General features: G+C 45.0%; 1 protein-coding gene across 3 annotated transcripts; it reads right to left on the reverse strand.

Annotated features, from left to right (window-relative positions):
- Positions 1-175: 175 nt before the first annotated feature.
- Positions 176-19,673, reverse strand: LOC142898928 (uncharacterized). Of its 3 annotated transcripts, none has more exons than XM_076042229.1 (7): positions 19,461-19,673; positions 10,891-11,118; positions 9,679-9,736; positions 9,368-9,446; positions 5,256-5,644; positions 3,254-3,391; positions 176-2,684 (listed from the first exon to the last, which is right to left on the reverse strand). In XM_076042229.1, exons 2-7 carry the CDS (start codon positions 11,022-11,024, stop codon positions 2,139-2,141), a joined length of 1,344 nt encoding a protein of 447 aa, XP_075898344.1. In that variant the 5' UTR covers positions 11,025-11,118; positions 19,461-19,673; the 3' UTR covers positions 176-2,138. The 3 variants fall into 3 exon arrangements, with proteins under 3 accessions (XP_075898344.1, XP_075898343.1, XP_075898342.1); XM_076042228.1 differs by having other exon boundaries at positions 5,295-5,761; XM_076042227.1 differs by having other exon boundaries at positions 5,256-5,761.
- Between the last annotated feature and the right edge of the window lie 1,844 nt (positions 19,674-21,517).

Genomic DNA, 21,517 nt, shown 5'->3' on the forward strand with positions numbered 1-21,517 from the left:
ACATAAGAAAAACTGACCCAGAAGATAGAAATGTGTGGACTGACAGATATAAAGGGATGTGGCTCTCTGCAGCTGAGGTGATGAGAACAAAGACGTTTGAATTTGATTCAGTTCACCCAGGTGGCAGCGACCTGAGCCTCTCACCTGCTTCCCTCGGAGCGCCGCTGTGAGACAAAACATTATCTGCTTTCTTTTGGTTTGTTTAAAGTGGCACTTTATTACAAAAGTATAAACTTGACTGACATTTCATGAATAGTAATCTTAATATAAAACATTACAATCTTTTGCACTGAGCACTTAATTACACGCTTCCGGAGTACAAGACCCTGTAGTCTGAATAGCATTAACACACAACAGTAGCTGCCACATTGATACTTAGCTGGGCTTTCCAAGAACACACTGTTAGCTTCATGGCTTCCAAAACAACAAAACAGAATACACTGAAATTTACATTGCAGCTGTATTTTTTTTCTTCTTCTTCTTCTTCCGTTTGAGTGTGTCACAAGATAAGTCATTCCAAAACACAATTAAACATGATGGAAAAGGATAAATTTCTTGACACTAATGATATATTTATTATTATTCTTTCTCTTTTGTAATGCACGTACACATTTCATCATCAACATACAGTATAATCACATTGTTCGCTAGCGGGGGATACCGGGTCAAATGAGATCTTTTTTTTCAATGTCCAGTTTCAGTGGATGTTGTGTTTTGGCTGTTTGTCCTCTTGCCGCGGAGCACAGACTGACTCTTCACTGACCAGAGAGAGAGAGAGAGAGAGAGAGAGAGAGAGATAGACGGACAGACAGATAGAGTGTGTGTTGTTCAGCGATGAATGTAGTGATGATGAGACGTGATGCTTGGCAACGCACATCGTTTCTGCTGTGGCTTCCCAAGCTGCACCGTGCTGAACCTGGAGCAGACTCATGAGCACAAGGGAGGGCGCAACAATGAGTAACGTCCACACACGTGGGTGAAGGTGAAGGGTCGGGCAGGTGGGACAAGTAGTGGGTGTGTGTGTGTGGGTGTGTGGGTGTGTGAGGGGACTGTCTCCACCATTAAGCACTCAAGCCGTTCTCTTTAGTCTCCATTTATTTGTCCTTGACCTGAACAGCTTGTGCTCTACAAAAAATAATCAAACACACTAAAAAAATAAATTAAATAATTAATATTTAAATAAACAACCATTGACAATTAAAGAAAAAAAAAACATTCATATAGAGGTACCACATGACAATGCTTGATTTTTTTTGTTTGTTGTTTTTCTAAGTTTTTTTTTCTTTTCTAGCATGCAACTCGAAGCAGGCAAAGTGCAGAAACAGGATCGACAAAGTAAAACACTTCATTTACAGATGGCAGTGGAGACAGTGTTCAGTCCATGACAGATGACAGAGGGACGCATCCGGTTGAGTTGTAAAACGTGACGATGGCCTACATTTTGTTCAGCTTTTGGGAAGGACTGCGAAATGTGTGCAATTGTGTTTGTGTGTTTATTTTTCTAGTAATAATACTCTCATAATCAATTCTCTTGGTCCCTGAGCGTTCAAGTGTCTTGATTGGTAATTAATTTCCACTATATCTTTTAAATTCTATCCTGAATCGCATCATGGTTAAACCTAAACCACAGGGAAGGCCTGTTCGTGACAGACTTAAGTGCTACCAAAAAGATCTCACAGGACATTTGTGCCTAGAAGTCCTGCTCGGACCTGCTAAATGCCTCTTCATCACCCGTTAGAATTGAAGAAAAATTATCTCTTTTTTTTTTCTTTTCGGCTTTCTGCTTTTTGTGCTTTGCACATATAGAAGCAAAATAGAAGTGCTACTGTTACCTACAGATTGCTCTGTGATGGTCTTGTGCTCGTTTATTCTTCACTACCTTTGGATTCCTGTAAGGTTTTTTTTTTTTTTTTAATATATATATAGGTTTATTCAGCCCAGGTCATAACAGCTGGACATTTCTGCCCCCTCAGAACCTCTGGAGCCTGCGAGAGGCATGACGTTATGACTGAATGTAAACAGTATGTGTGGGGAGCATGACAGGGGCTCAGCCGTCACTCCTTGGCGATGCGATGGAAGCCTGGCACCTGGTGTTGGAATGGCAGCGGTTCACAGTGGCAGCTGCCGCGGCGGCGGCCTCAGAGCCCCGTCACGTACATCTCCATGCCGTCGTTGAAGGTGAAGATGGTGGTGGTGCTGGAGGTGGCCGAGCCCTGCTTCAGGTCCCCGATGCTCTCGTAGAGGTTCTCCCCCGGCAGCAGCAGTGCTTTGGCAGGCAGGTGCTGTAACTTGGGGTTCTGCTGCGTGGGCGGCGGCGGCGGCGGCTGCTGCTGCTGCAAAGGCTGCTGGGCTTTCTTCCTCCGGGGTCTCAGGGTGGCGCACGTGTTGGGGGGTCTCTCCCGCTTCCAGGCACCGGCGCCCTCTATGTTTTCATAGGCGGGGTCGCACTCCTCTGTCCCGATGGATTCGTAGCAGTGCTCGTCGAGCGGCCCTCCCACCGCTTTGCCCTCCTGGAGGGCCCACGTCTGGGGTTTGACCACCACGCTAAACCCCCCGTCCCGGTCCCGGTCCCGGTCGCGGTCACCACGACCCAAGGTCCGGAAGCCTGAATTGCCTGGGGGCGAGCCCGGCACGGCTCGTTTCTTCTTCCCCGGTTTGCACACCTTTGAGTACATCTCGGCCACCTGCAGTTGTTGACCCGACATTAACATGGAGCAAAAAACACGAGAACAAATTATTTTCATCCTCAGTGAGCTAGGTGTGTGGGTGTTAATGATAACAACAAAAAAATGACAGTACTGAGCCATTCACATATGTCTGTCCACATCTTATACGTGGTCATTCACTCATTCCCATAAGGACAGTTAGCGTAACTAAGGGAAACTGCAATAACCTGCAACGCTTTCTATTATTGTCATTTACTTTTCTTGTTACATTTGCACTGCGCACTCTGAACCTGTTGTTTCACTGTTGCATCTTCTGTAAATATTTGTAGTTATTACACGTCTTCTCTATTTGATTTGATTTTATTTCATTTATGGTAACACCACACCTTACTGCAGTAATTTGGTTGTATATCTATCTATCTATCTATCTATCTATCTATCTATCTATCTATCTATCTATCTATCTATCTATCTATATTAGTATTAGTATCAGTGTCCGTACTACCGTACTAGTAGTGACATTATTTATTGCAGTATAAAGTGATGAGTCTAAACAACAGGCGACAGGTAGGCTGGTGCTTCCTCACCACAGCAGCAGACGGCTGGATGTTCTCCACCGTGTGAGCACCCATCGGTACCAGGGCCTTATTTTGGTGCATGAGCATCTCGTCATCCTCTGGAGGCTTCCAGATGTACTGCTCGCCATTCCCCATGAACATCACCTCCTGTCAACGGAACAAGGGCATGCGTTTGCGGCCGAGCATAGCCATTGAAACATGTCATCGCTGAGCACCAATGAAGAAGAAAAGATTAGCCAAAAAAAGTCAATCAGAAAAACATTGGAGTTATTGACTGAGTCTGTTGCACAAAACAATTTCGGGAACGAATCACTGACATTTTCATCAAGATTTTCCCTGGAAGGTGGAGCTTGTGTGTGTGTGTGTGTGTGTGTGTGTGTGTGTGTGTGTGTGTGTGTGCACACTGGCTGACTCCATTTCAACATATTGCATCATCCACACACACACACACACACACACACACACACAAAAAAAGAACCTGTGGCGAGCAGCCTGGCGAACACACTGTGGACACATGTACGTCTTTGAACTGTGTGTCTTCCTGAGCTCAGGTCACAGTCAAGCGAGCAACCTCAGTGACCCACCCCCGCTTCCAAACACCCCTCCCCCACCACCTCCCCCCACTCCCCGCAGGGAAGACAAGGCTCTCTCTCTCAGCGTCGCCCCGGAGAGCAACACAAAGCTTCGGGAGCGGCGGCTGAGAGAGGAGCCGTTGACGCTGCTCCCGCTGCTGCAGACATACGGAGGAGGCGACACCACCGTCTCCTCCAGAGAGAAACACAGATCGCTGCCCACACTTCAGAGAAATGTGGCAACGTGGCGCCACACTTGCCCGCCTCACCAAGTCTGGTGTGGAGAAAACTGCAAGACTGGCACAATAAAGTGTCGGCACTATCAACAAAAAAAAAATCTAACAGACCCAAATGTTTGGATGCTGGACGAAATCCTTTGCATCGAAGCTCGGCGGTTTAACGCTCACAAGATGCTCCAGGGACATTTTGTTCACATTGGACCACAAAACAGTGTCATCCTTGTCTTTTTTTTTAACACAATCTCTCAGTTTCTCCCACTAAAGCACTTCAAGCCCGAAAGACTGAACTTGACTGAACACAGTTGAAATTCTGTGCCACAGCACTTTTGCTTCACTTTTGTGCTGAGACAAGTGAGGTCACAACACAATGCAGCACACAGCTGCATTTTTTTTTTTTATCTCCCTTTACGTGTTTGTTCAATTCAATTAGTCTTCCCCATTGTGCATATCTGTCGAGCACACACACACGCACACACACACACAAACACACACACAGACAAGCAAGTCACTAGAATCGCAGTGATGCACATACACAAATTAATGAATATTTAAATAGACAACAAACAAGTACATTTTGAGTTGCAGTTATTGAAAGGTGAAAATAGAACAGAGATGAGTTGAAAAGTTCAGTTTATATTTAGATATTTGGAAAAGGTCACTTTTGAGTCTAATTAGGAACCGAGCAGGTTCCAAATGGAAAACTTTGTTTTTGTCATTTTCACAGCTAATTTTATGTTGCAGGCCTAAACTTTCTTCACTCCATCAGCTCTGCACCCAGTGTGCGAAATACCCGTCAATTTCCCTAAAATACAGGAGGCCTATAATAACCTTAGAATATTTCATGGATGCAAGCCATGTGCAACATGGATGCAACACGTGCACACAAGAAAAAAAAAAAAAAATGTCCAGGGTGTCACCGTGCCTTCACCCTCTGACAGCCGGGAGAGGCTGCAGCAGACCCCCGAGACCCTGAGTGCAGGAAGAAGCGGGTATTGAAAATGGACGGATGGATGGATGAATATTAGAAAGGCTGATCTTAAAGACATTTCAGCGACCATTAGTGCAACAACAATATATACTTTTTTTTTTTTTTTAGCTTTTAAAAAAATCTGAGACCCCGCCAGATCCCCCTGTATTTCGCACACTGTTTGCGCCTCTTATTCCCCCTCCTGGACGACAGCGCAAACTCTCAGCTCTCACCTGAACGTCAGCAGCCGCGTGTGGAAACGTTGCACCAACCTTGGGGAACGACGGGACGTTGAACGCGGCGTCCATGTTCCTGCGGGGCAGCTTGGTGCTGTGGGGGTGGGGCGGCGGGGGCGCGGGGTGCGAGGGCGGGGCGTGCCTCGGGGGCGGCGCCGGCGGCTCCGCCATGTCCGTCCCGCTGTCTCTTTTTTGCGGCGCCTTGTCGGCCTTTCGCAGCTTCCTCACGCAGGCGTATTCGGCCGTCTCCGGGCCGCGAGGGGCAGACACCACCTGGGCCTCGGCTTCGGGGAGCCCTCCCTCCACGTCCCCGTCCGGGTCCGGGGGGGCGGGGGTATTGGCGGGGACGGCCGGCGGCGCTGGGGTGTCCGTCTGCCCGGCTCTGCCTACCATGGCGTAGAGGGCATCGTCAGTACGAGTGGTGGACGAGCGCCTGCCCACTTCTGAGTAAGTGTGCTCCCCATCCTCTCCGGGCCCCGACGGAATCTGAGGAAGCTGCCTGCCTTGTGAACGGAGGTCAGAATTAGAGCGGCGGCATGCCATGCTGGCTGGGCGTTTCTTGGGTTTTTTTTTTTTTTGTTTTAATTTTTAAGATTAGATTAGATTAGATTAGATTGGATTAGATTAGAGAGATACTTTGTTGATCTCCAGGAGCAATTGGCATTTCTAGCAGCTTGAGAAGGGAACTGGTGTCATAAAAGGCATGCAAAGGGCTTAACTGTAGTATAGAGAGAGATCAAATAGAATAGAAATAAAAATAACAGAAAAATAAATCAAATCAAATCAAATCTGATGCTTCCTGAAGACATACGTATACATGTATACATACACACTACCAGCCAAAAGTTTGGACACACCCTATGAAGTGAATGTCCTTTCTTTCATCCTCATGACTGCTAACATTGCAGTTTCTCACTGAAGGCATCAAAACTATGTATGAACCCACATGGAATTATGTAGGAAACAATAAAAGTGTAAAATAACTCAAACACGTCTTATATTGAAATTCTTCAAAATTGTCATTCTTCATAAAAAGCACATTTAGAGTTATTTAACATGTTTTTCTTTGCTGCATAATGACAAATATCTTGCTCATATTTTTGATGTCTTTAGTATCTGCAATGTAGAAAGTACTAAAGATAAAGAAAAAACATTGCATTAGATATTTTGTCCAAACTTTTGTCTAGTAGTGTATATATATGTGTATATATATATATATATATATATATATATGTATATATATATATATGTATATATATATATATATATATATATATATAAATATATATATATATATAAATATACATATATATATATATATATATATATATATATGTATATATATATATATATAATATACATTGCATTTGTGTATCATGACAGTGTGTGGCATACTTTGTGCAATGCGCTCTGTAAGACACATTAAAAAAAAACAGAACTCACGAGCGGTTATTCTTCTGGTAACGGGGCACTTATTATTTAAAAAAAAACATGGCTTGCAATTTCAATTCTACTATTTTATTGTGCACCATCTTATTTAAATTTTTTTGTACTCAATTCAATTCAATTCAATTCAATTCAATGAAGTGAAGCTGCAGTGAACTGAGAGCTGGCATTCTGGCAGTTTTGAGAAAAGGCATCCAAGCTGACTTGATTCCACCGCAGCGGAAGGCACGACAAGTATGAGGCAGGACATATGCTTTATATTTGTCCAAACCCTCTTGGGCGACTGTCACGGCGCCCACGAAACGCAGCTCCCAGTCGAGTGGCACTGACGGAGCTCCAGGACGTGTTTTGGCTCTCTGACTCCTTCAAGACAGAGAGGGAGGGACGACGCTCATTCCCAAAACAGCAGAGAACCGTCCAGTGGAATACGGCTGAGCTCGTGTGAATTCTGTTTTAGGGTATGTTTCTACTTTACAGCTTCCTCAAGTTAATGCTTCCTGAATTGAAATCAAGAGATTGAAAGTGACCTCGATCTTGCTTAATGATTTCATCAAGGAGGATGGAGGGGTGGGGGGGTTTGAGTGAGCGCCTAGTGTTAACATAAAAGTACAAAATCTACGTCCTAATTGATAACACAGTTATTTTTATGATGTTATTTATCTCATTAAATGGTCAGTTGCTCTTTATATTATAGTCTTATTAAAAGGACGTTATTACATCCACATGTCAGCACAGTCTGATACTAAGTACTCTTGAGTTGTTTCCATGCAGAGCAGCGGAATAGGCCAGCTCCATCCAAGGCGAAGCACTCTACTTTTGCACTATCCTGCATTACTTTTGGCTTCTCTACATTGCAGTTTGATGGCGGCACCACACATGCTCCACAATGGGGGCCAAGAACAGGAGGGAGGAAATATGTATGAGACACAAATACAACAGGCAGAAACCGGAGCATGCGTCACGAGCTAAGTCGCAATTGCAGAAAATATGGCCATTAAGAATGAAATACTCCACGCCTTCGTACGGTTTAGAAATGACTCCGAACACGGCTTTGGTCTGAATAGGATCAACTGCTATTTGAATGGCAGGGTTTTATTCTGAATATGACCTTGATCATTTTATACTGGATGTGCTCTGTGCATGCTAACCGTTTGCAATGTTATTCAAGACGACTCTTTTCATTCTGAAGCGCTGATACAGTCACATCCATTGATACAGTTTTCCGCATTTTGACTCTGTGCACCACCACAGTGAAGTTGAAACAAAACCATCAAGATCAAGATGTGCTTTGACTGCAGACGTTCAGCGTTAATTTGCACGTATTCGCATCCTCATCAAGGGAACAGCATACGAATCGCAACACGTTCTGTTTGTACCCTCTGCATTGTTTAGAGTCCAAAAATAATTGGACAAACTAACAAAATCAAATGTCAGAATGTCACTTTTAATACTTGGTTGCAAACTCTGTGCAGTAAATAAAACCTTGGACGTCACCAGGCGCTGCATTTGTTTGGTTCCTGGTGAGGCTCTGCCAGGCTTTGGCTGCAGCTGTCCACACTTTCTACCAGTGCTTGGGGCGATTTCCCTTCAGCAAGTGAAATGCATGCACGACTGGATTCAGGTCAGGTGAACAACTGGGCTGTTGAAGAATATTGCACTTCTTTGCCTTAAAAGGCTCTCTGGTTACTTTGGCAGTGTCGGTCAATGTGCGTCTGCACCACCAATGAGTTGTGAAGCATCTGGCTGAAGATGATACGGATACTTCGCAATTTGTCCTGCTGCTTTTGCCAGCAGCTCAGGTCATCAATAAAGAGGAACGGTTCCACTTATGGTCACACTTGCTCACGTCGTCGCAATATCACCGCCGTGCTTCACGGATGAGGTGGTTTGGTTTGGGTCTTCAGTGTTCAGTTCCCGTTGAGAAGAGAATGATTGAAGGTAGGAGAAGGTTCTTAATCTGGCCAGTTTTTGTAAAGGGATTTTTCTCATCCAGGTGTTTTGGCATAGCTGATCTCACCCCTGCATTCTTTCCTTTTAAGAACGCACCGTATATTTGATTTGTTTTCTTTTTGCTGTCTCTCTTATGATGATGACGCCTGATGATGGCCTGCTTCACTGATAACAACAGTTCAATACGAGACTTCAAACTAACCATTGACCTTTTATCTGCCCATTGTAAATGGGATCATGAAGGGATAACACACAACTGGCCATGGAACAACTCAGCAACATATTGTCCAATTACTTTTGGCCCCTAAAAATGTGAAGATTTGAAACAATTTGGATGCAAAGAGCCTTAAATTATAGCCGACAGTCTGCCATTGAAGCAAACACTACGAGTTTCACTTCAAATCCACTGTGGTGACGTGCAAAACTAAAACGCCAAATATAATAATATGAACATCAATCATCAATAACCACATATTTCGAGACATGACAAGAAGGATTAAAACCTGTGCACATTGCTTCTGGCACAATATTTACACTCTATTTAGGCAAAATGTGAAAAAGACTCGTCATCCCCCCCCCTTCTTCCCCCCAAACCGAGGAAGGTGCCTGAAAGTGCTTTCTCATTGGTCATGCAGCTGAAACACAGCAGACAACAGCGAGGGGAGGGTGGAGCACAAAACAGCACAGGATTCATGTGTGAGAGGAGAACTCACTTTTGCCATTGCAGTTCATCTTGTTCATCTCAGTGTCTGATTTACTGATGGACCGCAGCTTGGACTGCTTGAGAATACCCTGGAAACACACACACACACACACACACACACACACGATCAAGTTAAACACTAATTAAGACTGTGGCCGTGTCCTCTGAATGGTATTGTTCCCTGATGATTTGACTCGCATTAACTATCTGATGATGCAGTGTAATGGACACGTGGAGTGGAGTGGTGCGTCAGGACGGTGGGGGAGGGGTGGGGAGTGTCGGAGAGGTGTGGAGGGGGGGGGGGTGGGGGGGGGTACCTACCATGTCCATGAGACGGTGTTTTCCACCCTCACCGGGAACATTGTGTGTCTTCCCTTTCCTGCGGTAAACACAAACGCTCTGTCACAACTGTTGACTGTGTACTGATGCGCTCTTATGTGGGGAGCATGTGCAACAGCCTGAGTCATTGTCCACATGCGCCTGAGTCATCCTGGGACTGTGCGTGCGTGCGCGTGCATGTGCGTGCATGTGCGTGCGTGTGTGTGTGTGTGTTTCTGTAAATTTGTAAGTTTGCAAGCACACGACAGCAGAAAAAAAAAGCAGCTCGATGTGATTTATGTATTCATTCTGATAACGCCGCTTATAATTGTGTGTTTATTTTTCACAGGATGCAGGTGTTGAGTGAATGAATGAAGCACTTAAAAAAGGAAAGAATGCACTGCGCATATTAAATATTTCTGTTGTACTGCATCACACGGTCAGGGGGAGCAGGCAGTGTAGGATTAGAATGAGCGCAACTATTTGAATAGTTTTGTGCACTGTGAAAAATGTCCTGCTTTTGTACAATAGAATACAATCACATGAGTCACAGACACGGATTAGATCTTCATCAGGGGGACAAAGGGAGAGAAACTCTGGATGAACTTCAGGCTGCAGCGAGAGGCCACCTGCCCATTATGTATTGAAATGTATTCTAAGGGTATAAAAGTAGTGTAGTTTGCAAATCTATTGAGTGGGATATTTTTTGCTCAGTAGCTGCGTTTCCATGACGTTTTTTTCGCAAACATAAAACCGATATTTCTAAAATTTTGACAAAGTACAATTGCGATTTGCAGGAGTTTCCATTGAATGATGGTGAAGAGCATCAGCCGTAACTCTCGTCAAATTTCCTCCCGTGAGATTTGACGTTTGCTTTTATTTGTTTACGTTTGTTTCCTGTCAAGAATGGTTGTCACATTTTTCTCTTTGATCACTTGTAAAAAAAATATTCCGTCTCCTCCTCCGTCCAATCATCATTCAGTCATATTTGAGAGGTTTTTCCAAGTTTAGCTGTTTCCATGACCAGTTTTTTATTGCCATATTTAGGTTTCGCGCAATTCTAGGGGTCATGGAAACACAGCTAGTGATACCTTGTATGTCAATAAATGACCTTTACCTTTGACAGTGCCTGTGCATACTGTATGTATGTGTGTGTGTGTGTGTGTGTGTGTGTGTGTGTGTGTGTGTGAGGGAGACAGAGAGAGGGAGACGTACCTCTGGCAGCCCACGCAGAGCACCACAATGAGGATTGTGACAACGAAGGCTGAGGCAGCGGCGATAGCGCCCAGCAGCAGGACCTTGCCGTAGGGAGGAGCCGTGAAGTTCAGCCCGTCCTGCATGGAGGCCATGTGGGAGCGCTGGCGCTCACTTGCTCTCACACACGCTCACACTCTCGCCCTCACAGCTCATGCACGCAGGGAGGTGCCACAGTCTCGGTGGGATCTGTAGACAGAGGCAGAGCGGCGGTTCAGGGTTAATAAATTACCTCCCCCCCCCCCACACACACACGTGCTTTCAGCAGGACATAAGAGTCGGAGAGAAGCAGAACGTTCAGGGAGCGAAAAGCCGAAAGTGCGTAGCGGCATGAAAAGAGACGGGTAAGAATTCCTGTCCGGTGCTGAAGTGGTGCAGTGAACAGACATTCTGCCTCCGGCGGGCGTTTCAGCTTCACCTTGTTTAAGGGATTACTGAGCTTTGACATCAACGTGCAAAACCCAAAAAAGGTTCCAGATATCACAGTCTACGCAAGTACAACTGAAAGCCATGGAACAGTTTTAAGTGTCTTCTTAAAAAAAAGAAGAGCAGGTCATTTGCAGACGTGTGCATCTGTCTGAGTCGGTACAAAAACTCCACCATGTTTAAATCCATTCCCGTGAGAACACACGTGCATACTGAGCAGGTCCAATGAGTCACGGTGGGCGTAAGCATGGTCAGAACGGGCTGGAACGAGAGACGAGCAAAAAACCCCAGCGAGCCAACAGGAACGTGTTCCATCTTCCTTTCTGTGCGACACTATCGCATCAACATTTGGCTGAGAAATATGTGTCAAAATAAACAAGAAGAAACACAAAATAGCTGTCAGACAGAGAGCAAAGCAGCAAGTGCATCTTAGTCTCTGTCAAAGCACTTCAGCTGTCGGCTGCACGAGCCTCCATCAGTCTGAGAGAGCGAGTGAGTGAGTGAGTGAGTGAGTGGGTGAGTGGGGAGATGGAACAGTAACAAATGTAAATGTAACTCTATAAAGACCTACTTACTTATGATACATAATACAATATTCCCCAGAGATGTTTTACGACATGCTTTGCACAACAGCATTTCACCCATAAACACCAAAAGCATTTCCTTGCTGTTTTGCGTATACGCAACAAAAACACAGTTGTCCACATGGGAACAGAAGAGACTGGGAGCTTTGTATTCAGCATGCCAGGCTGGTAGGCAGTCGACGCTCTGGCATATAGAGAATAGGTTAGTCGTGCCATGGTGCATTCTGGGCCGTCATCGCCATTTTTGTAGTCTGGAATCTGTTTTGCAGTTGCACAAGTGCTAACGTGAGCCAACATTTCATGGTGCTTCAATCAATCGAGAAGACTGACAGTGTTGCAGTTGTCCAACAACAATGTACGGCTAAATGAAGTGAATGTGTTTTCATTGTTGTCATCCAGTTTGAGCATGACAATAGAATAACTGTAAATAACAGAGTTGGCTGTCGTTTCTTTGGGACCAGGAGTGTGAAACACAACAAAATCTTTGTTTCATCTTAAAACAGCTTAAAGTTTAACAGTAGTGTAAATTTGGCCTAAATTTCTAACTTTCTTTTGTTAAATTGTGCATCTTCTGCAAAACCTATTATTAAACTGGCACACAGAGGAAACATGGAAATATCTGTAAAGCATTATAATGTGCACAGTGTTGAGAAGCGAGAGGGGAAAAACTTGCGTCTGTCACGTTCAAGCAGACCAGTTAGATTTGTCATGACATTAGCCGTCCTGTCCAACATGCCCCCATGACTAGCTGCTGTACAATGATGTTAATGCAACCCTGGAGAGCAGTGTGGAATATATCAATCAGTACATTGACACTGTTGGATTAGGAAAACAACAACATTGTGAATGAGTCCTTCACATTCTGCTCTGCGTTGAAACATAAATCACTCCCTCTGTCCTTTTTTTCCTGCCTCTCTGTGAAACTGCGGCTTTTGCATCATCAATTTCTCAATTCCTTCTTTTTGTGGCTACGCTATAAGGCTGTTCATGTGATATGAGAAAAGCATTTAGTACTATCAAAATATACGGTTCAAGTTATTTCGGGAAAGATGGATGAGTGAAATGTGTCAGTTGGAATCTGAGTGATGCGGCCGCTGGAAGAAAGTGGCATGAAGGGACCTGCATCTTATGACTGCAACTTTGAGACTACATTATTTTCACGCTGATTTTAACATCAATACCTGCTCTGTTGCCATCACCTTGGTTTATTCAGCAGCCACGTGGGTGTTTTGTTTGGTGTGAAATGTTACTTGATAGGAAACTGGGTCCTGAATTCTTAAGATCCATAGCCTCACCAGTGCAAGAGTGTCAAGAGTGTCGAGAGTGCTGTGCTCAGGAGGTCCTATTTTTAAAGCAGAATGGCACAGTGCAGGAACCCAGGAAGCAATTCCTCAGTTCTTTATTCCCTGAACGTGACAGAATGTCGAAGCATTTCCTCTTCCCGAGTTGCCATTTTAATTGTCACTTTACGGGGATAGTTCAACTGTTTTTGGCAAATTCAACGATTGTCATACTCACTGCAGCCATATGTGTCAAACAGTGTCTGTTGTTTTGAGATCTGGGGGCAGAGATGGAGCTGCTGAGCAAACTAAATGGAGGTCAACAGTGTCTCCCTCCCTCCAAACTCATCAAATACACAACCCAACAACTCCAAAATGCTCTGGTGGACAAGTTGTGTGAGCTGTGAATTCACCACGCAATGAAATAATAATGTATAATAATTACTTAACATTACCCTAACCCTAACACAATTATTTAGAAAATACTCAAAACTACTTTCTTGGGGTGGCCAGGACTATCATCTACTGGACTTAGCAGAAAACACTGAACAATTTGATGAAATTAAAATAAATAAAAAAAAAGATATAAACATTGCTATCAATCACAAAGACCACCATGATCAGACATTCGCATTTTTATCAACCAAAGTATTGTCTTGATGACGGGAGCCCAAGAGGATTAAAATGAGGAAGATTAAGCGTCACATAGAAAAAGTAATTCTGTGTAAATATGCATTTATTTGGTCTCGCCAATGCATTTTTCTATTCAGAATTGCATAATTGCTGCATGATGGCAGGGGATTTATAGGGGGTGATGCATTTGAGCAAAGACAAAACGTTCAGCAATAATCTGACTGAGAAAAAGGCATCACACTGCTGCAGTCTTGCTGTGAGTGATATACCTGGTTTACAATGAACACGTCAGTGTTTGAGACATATATTGTACGTCCTACGCACCAACAAACCACATTAAAAATCATTGATACTTTTTGAAAATAAAATAGAATTTAAAATAAAACATACAACGTGTAAGTATATGTTTACTGTTGACTATGGACACTAGCATGATTAGATCTCGAAATATGGTGTGTGTGTGTGTGTGTGTGTGATATAAGATATGCGCGTAAATATGTATATTGTTAACCCCTGATACAATAGTCTGCCACTAAACTGTTGGTCAGTTACTCATTATGTTGGACACAAATGATCAGAGTAGTTCAGGTTATCTCCTCAGCTAAACTACTGCTAATCCATAAATCCACCACACATGGAAAACAAATTTGTAATTTGTAATAAGGAATTTGTGGCATCACAAAGGGCGCTGATACCTCACTGATCCCTCCTTCGGCTAGTGACATCATCCCCAGACAGCATTTTCTAAGACCACAGCTCATTACTCTTATATTTAAACTTGGTGTGTTATATTGGCTCTAAACAGAAGCATCTGTAGAGAGTTTCTGTGATAACTAATAGTGTAAAGCTGCTTCAATGGGGACTAGGATGCAAAGCAAACCCTTCTGGTTGTTCCCTTCAGAGGTCATCACAGGGAATTGATTTGCATATTTAGTTTGGCCTATATTTTTGTGTTAGATATCTTTCCAAACATACCCACACATGTATCCCTTGGGACTGGCAGAAGGGAGACACTCGAGGACTAGCACCCTCTTCAGGCTGCATTTTAGATTTAACCCGGCTGGGGTTCGAACCCAGGACTCTTTCAAGGCAAACGTTTTATCACTAACCTACAACACCTTTAAGAAAACAGTTCCCTCTAACTCCATTAAATAACCCCAAAACCACAAGGCCACAGTTACACCAAGCCACATGTAAATCGGTTTCAACCATATGTTGAAAGCAAAGTTATCGATAACAGCTAGATTTAAAATAGCCAAAATAGACTATGACAAATTCATCATTTAAAATTTCATTTGCAACAGTGCTGGTGTCATGATATTAGTGCCGAGTTGCAATTTGAACTCAAAGCTGTACAGAGAGGCCCTAATGAGAGAGAAGATGTGTGAGGTGCGGTTGTGAAGAGAGAGAAAGACAAGCGTGGGAGTCCTGTGGCAAGTGTTTGAAGGCTGAGAGCACAGGATGAGAGGAAACTGTCACATTCCCCAACATGCCTCCTCCTCAACTATCATTCCCCTTCCGCACCCTTAGCAACCCACCTATCCCCCCCTTCCTGCCTGCGTTGTTCAGCTGGAATGGCGCCTCAGCACTGCAGTGTAATCTTGGCCTGAGAGCTGCCTCATCACAGCTAACTGGTTGAATGTAAAGCAAGGAAACGCTTGTCCCTTACCTTTTTCTCAGCAATGAGTCAGACTCACACCCACCCATTTACCAGTCTATTGCCCTTCATTTGCTTCTTAAAAGCTCAGGGGCCTCGACAGGCAGGCGCAGACCTGCTGGGTTTAACCCCTGAACATTTGGTGGACACTTAAAGAGAGACCTTGTGCGAGCACATGACCATTACAGACCCAAAGGTACAGTGTGTAAAATTCTGACATCTGGTGGTCACTTTTTATATTGCAGCGCTCATTCGCTCACCTTCCCTCTCCCAAACTCGCCAGTGAACTACAGTGGCCTGCGAACCTAAATACCTCATCGCCCTTCTTCATTATTGGTTTATTTGAGGACGCGAGTGTTCACCCCAAATATGAAACACGCTGTCTGGTGGGCTTACACACATGCAGATCACATACAACCATCTCCAGGATTTACAGAGAACGGTCAGAAAAATAAACAATATCTAGTGAGTGCCAGCCGTGTGGAAGAAAGTGCCTTGCTGGTGCTCACAAGGACGGAAGAGAATGGGCATACCGCATGGCGACCGTAGAAAAGACGGTAACAAACCCCTCCGACCTTGAAGCTCAAGCTAAAGCAGCAGAAGACCACACTGGGTGCCACGTTTGTCAACTAAGAACAGGAACCAAAGTCTACAGTTCACATTGACTCACCAAAATGGGACAATAGAAGGTTGGCAAAAATTTGCCTTGTCTGATGAGTCTCAGCTCGACCGTGTCCATTCCACAGTATGTAACTCTTATGGTTACTTGCAGCAAAATGCACCGTGTCAAAATATGTCTCCCAGCTGTCATAGGGCGAAGGCAGGGTGACACCTTGGACAAGTCGCCAATTCATCGCAGGGCCACATAGAGACAAACAACCGTTCGCACTCACAGACACACCTACGGAATTCACTGGACTACTATGGTCTCAATCCAATAGAGCTCCTTTGGTTCAAGGTTCAAGAATGTCATTGTCACATCCCAAAGGATGCAAAAATTTGTCCTCCGCCATTAACCCCTTGCCTTAGTGAGAGGTATGCAGCAGCGCCGCGCTTGGTTATCATTTGTTGCTCTAACCCCACTCCATCACCCCTCAAGTCCAAGTAAGGAGCCACTGGGTACCATTTTTTATTGTCTATGGTTTAAAGTACCAGTGATTTTCACATCCGGAAGGATGCAAAATTTGTCCTCCGCATTTGACCCATCATCCCCTGAGGGAGCGGTGGGCAGCAGTGGTGCTGCGCCCGGGAATCATTAGGTGATCTAACCACCCAATTCCAACCCTGAATACTGAGTGCCAAGCAGGGAGGCAATGGGGTCCATTTTTACAGTCTTTGGTCCGACCTGGCTGGGGATGGAACAAATGAATGAGATGACGATTGGCTTTACAATAATATCTGATTAAGAAATTGTTGAAACACCTATTATTACACCGATATTTCAAGCTGTACGAGAACTCCAAATTTTCAAACTGCTAAATTATATTTTGTTCAAGAACAAAACTAAATAAAAGAAAACAAAATCAACCATCTATTTCCACCACCATTCCCACTGTGCTCAGGGTCAAAGGTTCGCTGGAGGCTGAGGCAAAGGGGAGGTACGCTATACAAACTCCACAAAGAAAAGCCCAGGGATGGAATCCGAACCATGACCTTCCTGCTGTAAACGGAAATGTTAACATCTGTTACCACCATGCTGCCAAAAAAAATGAAAAAAATGAAAAAGTGGATGATCCTCAAATCAGAAAAGCTGTGCGGAGAACGTCAGTACTGTTTCTCCAATAAAATGGACGGGGGACTGACAAACTACGTGACAAACTGAAAAAAAAACTAACATGCTAAACTGAGGTGTTACCACGAATGTAGGAAAATTAACCTACACGTACGAGCCGTAGGTCTACATTGTGATAAATGATGAAACATTTTTAAAATACAACCAACATACAACCAAAATACAACCAACAATAAAAATATAACTGTAAATATTGTGCACATCGCCTCATTCTCTTTCCACATCTCCTTTAGCTTACAGGGCGTACAATACTCAGAGGCCATTGAGTCAAACAAGGAATTATAGTGTAATCCTCATAAATAAATGTTTTTCAGGAAAATGTTAAGCCCTACACTGTTGCAATATATCCCAGTGTTCCAGTTTGGCAATTTTCTGGAAACATGCATTGCATTTCTACATGTGTATCAATAATTCGAGACCTCCTCTCTTTAGCCAAATGTGCTCAGGTCTGGATAAACCACCTGGGAGTTAATGTGGGGCAAAAATACCCCTCACCCTCTGTGTGACACAAATAACGAGAGGGGGTGGGGGGAAGGGGTTGTGATGATGGTGATGATGGGGGGGGGGGGAGAGAGAGAGAGAGACAGAGAGAGAGAGGGGAGGCTGCTATTGTGTGAGAATGTGAATTAGGTCAAATGTTTGCTTGCAACAACGATTAACCATGGCCCTGTGAGGAGGAAAGCCAGGGCTCTGTCTTTATCAGCACAGCGCCGTCGCTGACACAAACCTCATCGTATATTTTATCATTCACAGACAAAATTTCCGAGCACAAACGAGCTGTCGCATATTAAAAAAAAAAAAAATCTTATCTTCTATGGGGTCATCGGCAAAAATGTTTGCGTTTCCGCGATACGTTCAGGCCCTCAAAAACACAATTCACCATCAAGACGATAATAAATCGCGCAATTTCAATACGGTCCTCGCTCGGTGCCCCTCAGCTTCAGCTTTGGATCGGTGGGCCAGATGCGGAGAGGCTGCACGCTGAATGAAGCAGAAATCCTCTTCAACACCCCCCCCCTCCCCACACACACACCGTCATAGATTTACAACGAGGAGATGATTTGAATGAAGAAGATCCGATGCCTGTGTGTGCGTGTGCGTGAATGTGTGTGCGTGTGTGTGTGTGTGTGTGTGTGCTTGTGCGTGTGTGCGTGTGTGCGTGTGTGCGTGTGTGCGTGTGTACGATGTATGTTGTGGCCCACGATGGCAGCCGCTCAACAGCAGCAGCGGCAACCACTGGCTGCCCGGCTCGCCGCGCCTCTGGACTCTGCCACCTCAAGCTGCTGCTGCTGCTGCTGCTGCTGCTGCTGCTGACAACAGGTTCCAAACCCCGAATGCTGCCTGGCACAGTGGCACAGGGGTGGGGGGTGGGGTAGGGGTGTTCCGCCGTGCCTGTGGCAACACATTTTTTCCTTCTTCTTCCCTTCCTTCCACCGTTCCTCCTCCCTCCCTCCTCTGGTCCCACCATCAAAGCGTTTCCGATGTATTTCCAGATCAAAGTGAGGGAGGGATGGAGAGGATGCTGCGTCCCCGAGGTCAGCTGGCAACTTACACGACAAAGCCTCCCCCCATAGGCCCCCGCCCCCCGTTTCTGTATCTATGAGAAAGGGCAGGAGAGGAGGTGGGGGGGTGCAGGGCTTACATGTTCAGGTCTGGCGTTCATTATCTTCAAGCTGGGTGCTTGGCGAGGATGTGGCGTGATTTATTTATTTATTTATTTATTTATTTAAAACGGAGGTGATGGAGCAGCACCTCCTTCCCGCAAATTCACTGATGGATTCTGGTGGTGGAGGTGTGTGTGTGTGTGTGTGTGTGTGGGGGGGGGGGTGTTAATGCAGCAACGCTAAAAGGTGGCTGCACACGTGTCTGCTGTGTTAAACGTACGTAGGAAGCGCACGAATCGGTTTCGGGGCGGGTGTTGCGGGTCAGGCACAAAAGAAGAAAGCCGAGGAAAACCCAGCAACCCTGATCTATAGGCACATATGACTCCCCCCCACCCCCCCACCCCCCAACACACACACACACACACACACACACACACACACACACACACACACACACACACACACACACACACACACACCACCTCCAGCTCTGTCACACATCCACAGGCGCGGGGAGCACTGCGCTATGAGCACCCGCGGTGGGCTGCTACTCACTGGGCTCCGAGGTGTCGAGGAGGCGCGGCGTCGCGTCCGTCTGCTTCCACGGCTGCCTGCTGCTGCTGCTGCTGCTGCTGCTGCTCCTCGCAGGCATAATCGATGCCTCGGTACCTCGGCGCTTTCGGGGGTTCACAAAACACCAATGCACCATGCTGCATGTGACATCCCTTCTTGAGAGCCCGCTGACCGAACCCCTCCACCGCCGCCACCACCCGACACCCCCCTCCTCCTCCCCCTCCTCTTCCTCCCCCTCTTCTTCCTCCTTCTCCTCCTCTTCGTGCGCCCCGCGTCCGCGCTCCTGCGCTCCCCCAGCCAGCCAGCCAGCCAGCCAGCCACAAGTCAGGCCGGCCAGGCAGCTTCCCACCCGCCGCCGCTCCGCCGCACCGCCGCCGCTTCTCGCTGCAGCCTCTCCGGGTGTTGGTGTTGATCTCCCTCCGAGCGCTCCAGGTTCCTCCTCCGACGTCCCCTAAGCCCCCTCCATCTGTGCTCGGATGCCCTCCGCTCGGCTACTGCGCTTCCATGTGACACCGTCAGGCAGAGATGGAGTGGAGACCCCCCCTTCCCTTCAGCTCTCTCTCTCGCTCTCTTTTTTTGAGGTGTCCTTTGATTCTAGCGTCATCCGTCGGACGGACGCGGTAGTGCTGCGGACGTACCGCGTCATCGATCGGCTGACTCCGGCTGAAAAGAGGCTGTATATGGTGTATGTTGCCGCTGTGGGGGAGTTGATCTTCATGGTGAAAAGTCGAAATGACAGGTGCGCATTGTGTTGCTATGGGTTTGTTAGATGCAATACAATGAGCCGTGCAGAAAATGATGTTGAATTCTTGGATTGACGTATAAGGCGAGCTGGCGGAGCCTTTTTTCCGAAACGTAAATTTGATTAAAAAAAAAGGGGCCTGACATTCTGATGGTTTTTCTTTTCCCCACAACATTGCTGTGAGAGAAACAAAGTGCCGGTCGATTGTGACGTATTTGTTGTGAAGCTCCACAAAGTCTCGCAGCTTTTGTTTTTACTCACTGCCACGCATGGGTGTCAATTTCTCACTTTTCTTCCACTAAAAACGTTTACAAGTACAACAGTTTATGAAAAAAAAATTCGCAGATATTACATTTAGTCATATATGCAATTCACAATTAATGTGGACAAAGCAGAATAGTCCTTAACTTCTCAATAAACCTATTACCTGCTGTGAAAGGCTGAAGGGCCGCCACTCTACCACCCCCTGTTGGCAGCTTCGTGTCATCGCAGAGGAACAGCCACCTATCAGCTTGCAGGAAATGGTGTTGCTGTATGAGGATCTATTCATGCCACAGGCGGAGGACGGAAGTGTCTCCCGGGAAGGGGCACGGATAGAGCCATTTTAACACTACATATACCTAGATTGTATATCCATCGTGCACATTCATAAATACTAATACCATATGTATATATATATATATATATATATATATATATATATATATATATATATATATATATATATATATATATATATATATATATATATATATATATAAACAGTATTACTGTCATAGCTACAAATGGCCGCAAATCTTTTTCTTCATTTAATGTATGTCAAAAAATATACTACAAAGCACAGCACAGTCATATTCTACATGAATAAATAATTAAATCAGGAAGTCTCAAATTGAGTGCCTTGTCTGACAACACTTATCTTACTTATACTCCTTGTCTGTAATACCAGAGCAGACATCAACCAAATGTATGCTATGTGCATCAGTGAATATGTCAATATAGTGAAATCTTGTTGTGACATATTATATATTTTATATAAGATATAATGTTATGAAAAATAATTCTTCTGATGTATTATTATTATTATTATTATTATTATTATTATTATTATTATTATTATTATTATTATTATTGGCAGGAGAAGAAGAAGAAGGAAATATAATTTTGGTCAAGTTTTGAGTCATTGCACCTCGACCCTCATCTCTGCGGCATTAATAGCTCCTCATACAGCCCCGCCCCTCCCCCATCCTCTGTAGTTCTCCCACCGGGACGGCCCCTACGTGTGTTGTTTTTTTTT

Source organism: Nelusetta ayraudi, unplaced genomic scaffold (assembly GCF_046127955.1).
Source record: "Nelusetta ayraudi isolate G7.1 ecotype Tasmania unplaced genomic scaffold, CSIRO-AGI_Nayr_v1 ptg000070l, whole genome shotgun sequence".
Taxonomy (NCBI): domain Eukaryota; kingdom Metazoa; phylum Chordata; class Actinopteri; order Tetraodontiformes; family Monacanthidae; genus Nelusetta; species Nelusetta ayraudi.

Excerpts from the sequence above, each read along its gene's own strand:
- LOC142898928 (XM_076042227.1), bottom strand. The coding sequence starts at position 11,024 with ATGGCCTCCATGCAGGACGGGCTGAACTTCACGGCTCCTCCCTACGGC. Across the intron at positions 5,762-9,367 it reads GATGAACTGCAATGGCAAAA|GCAGGCAGCTTCCTCAGATT; the intron begins GTGAGTTCTCCT and ends TCCGTTCACAAG. Across the intron at positions 2,685-3,253 it reads TCCAGCCGTCTGCTGCTGTG|GTGGCCGAGATGTACTCAAA; the intron begins GTGAGGAAGCAC and ends CAACAACTGCAG.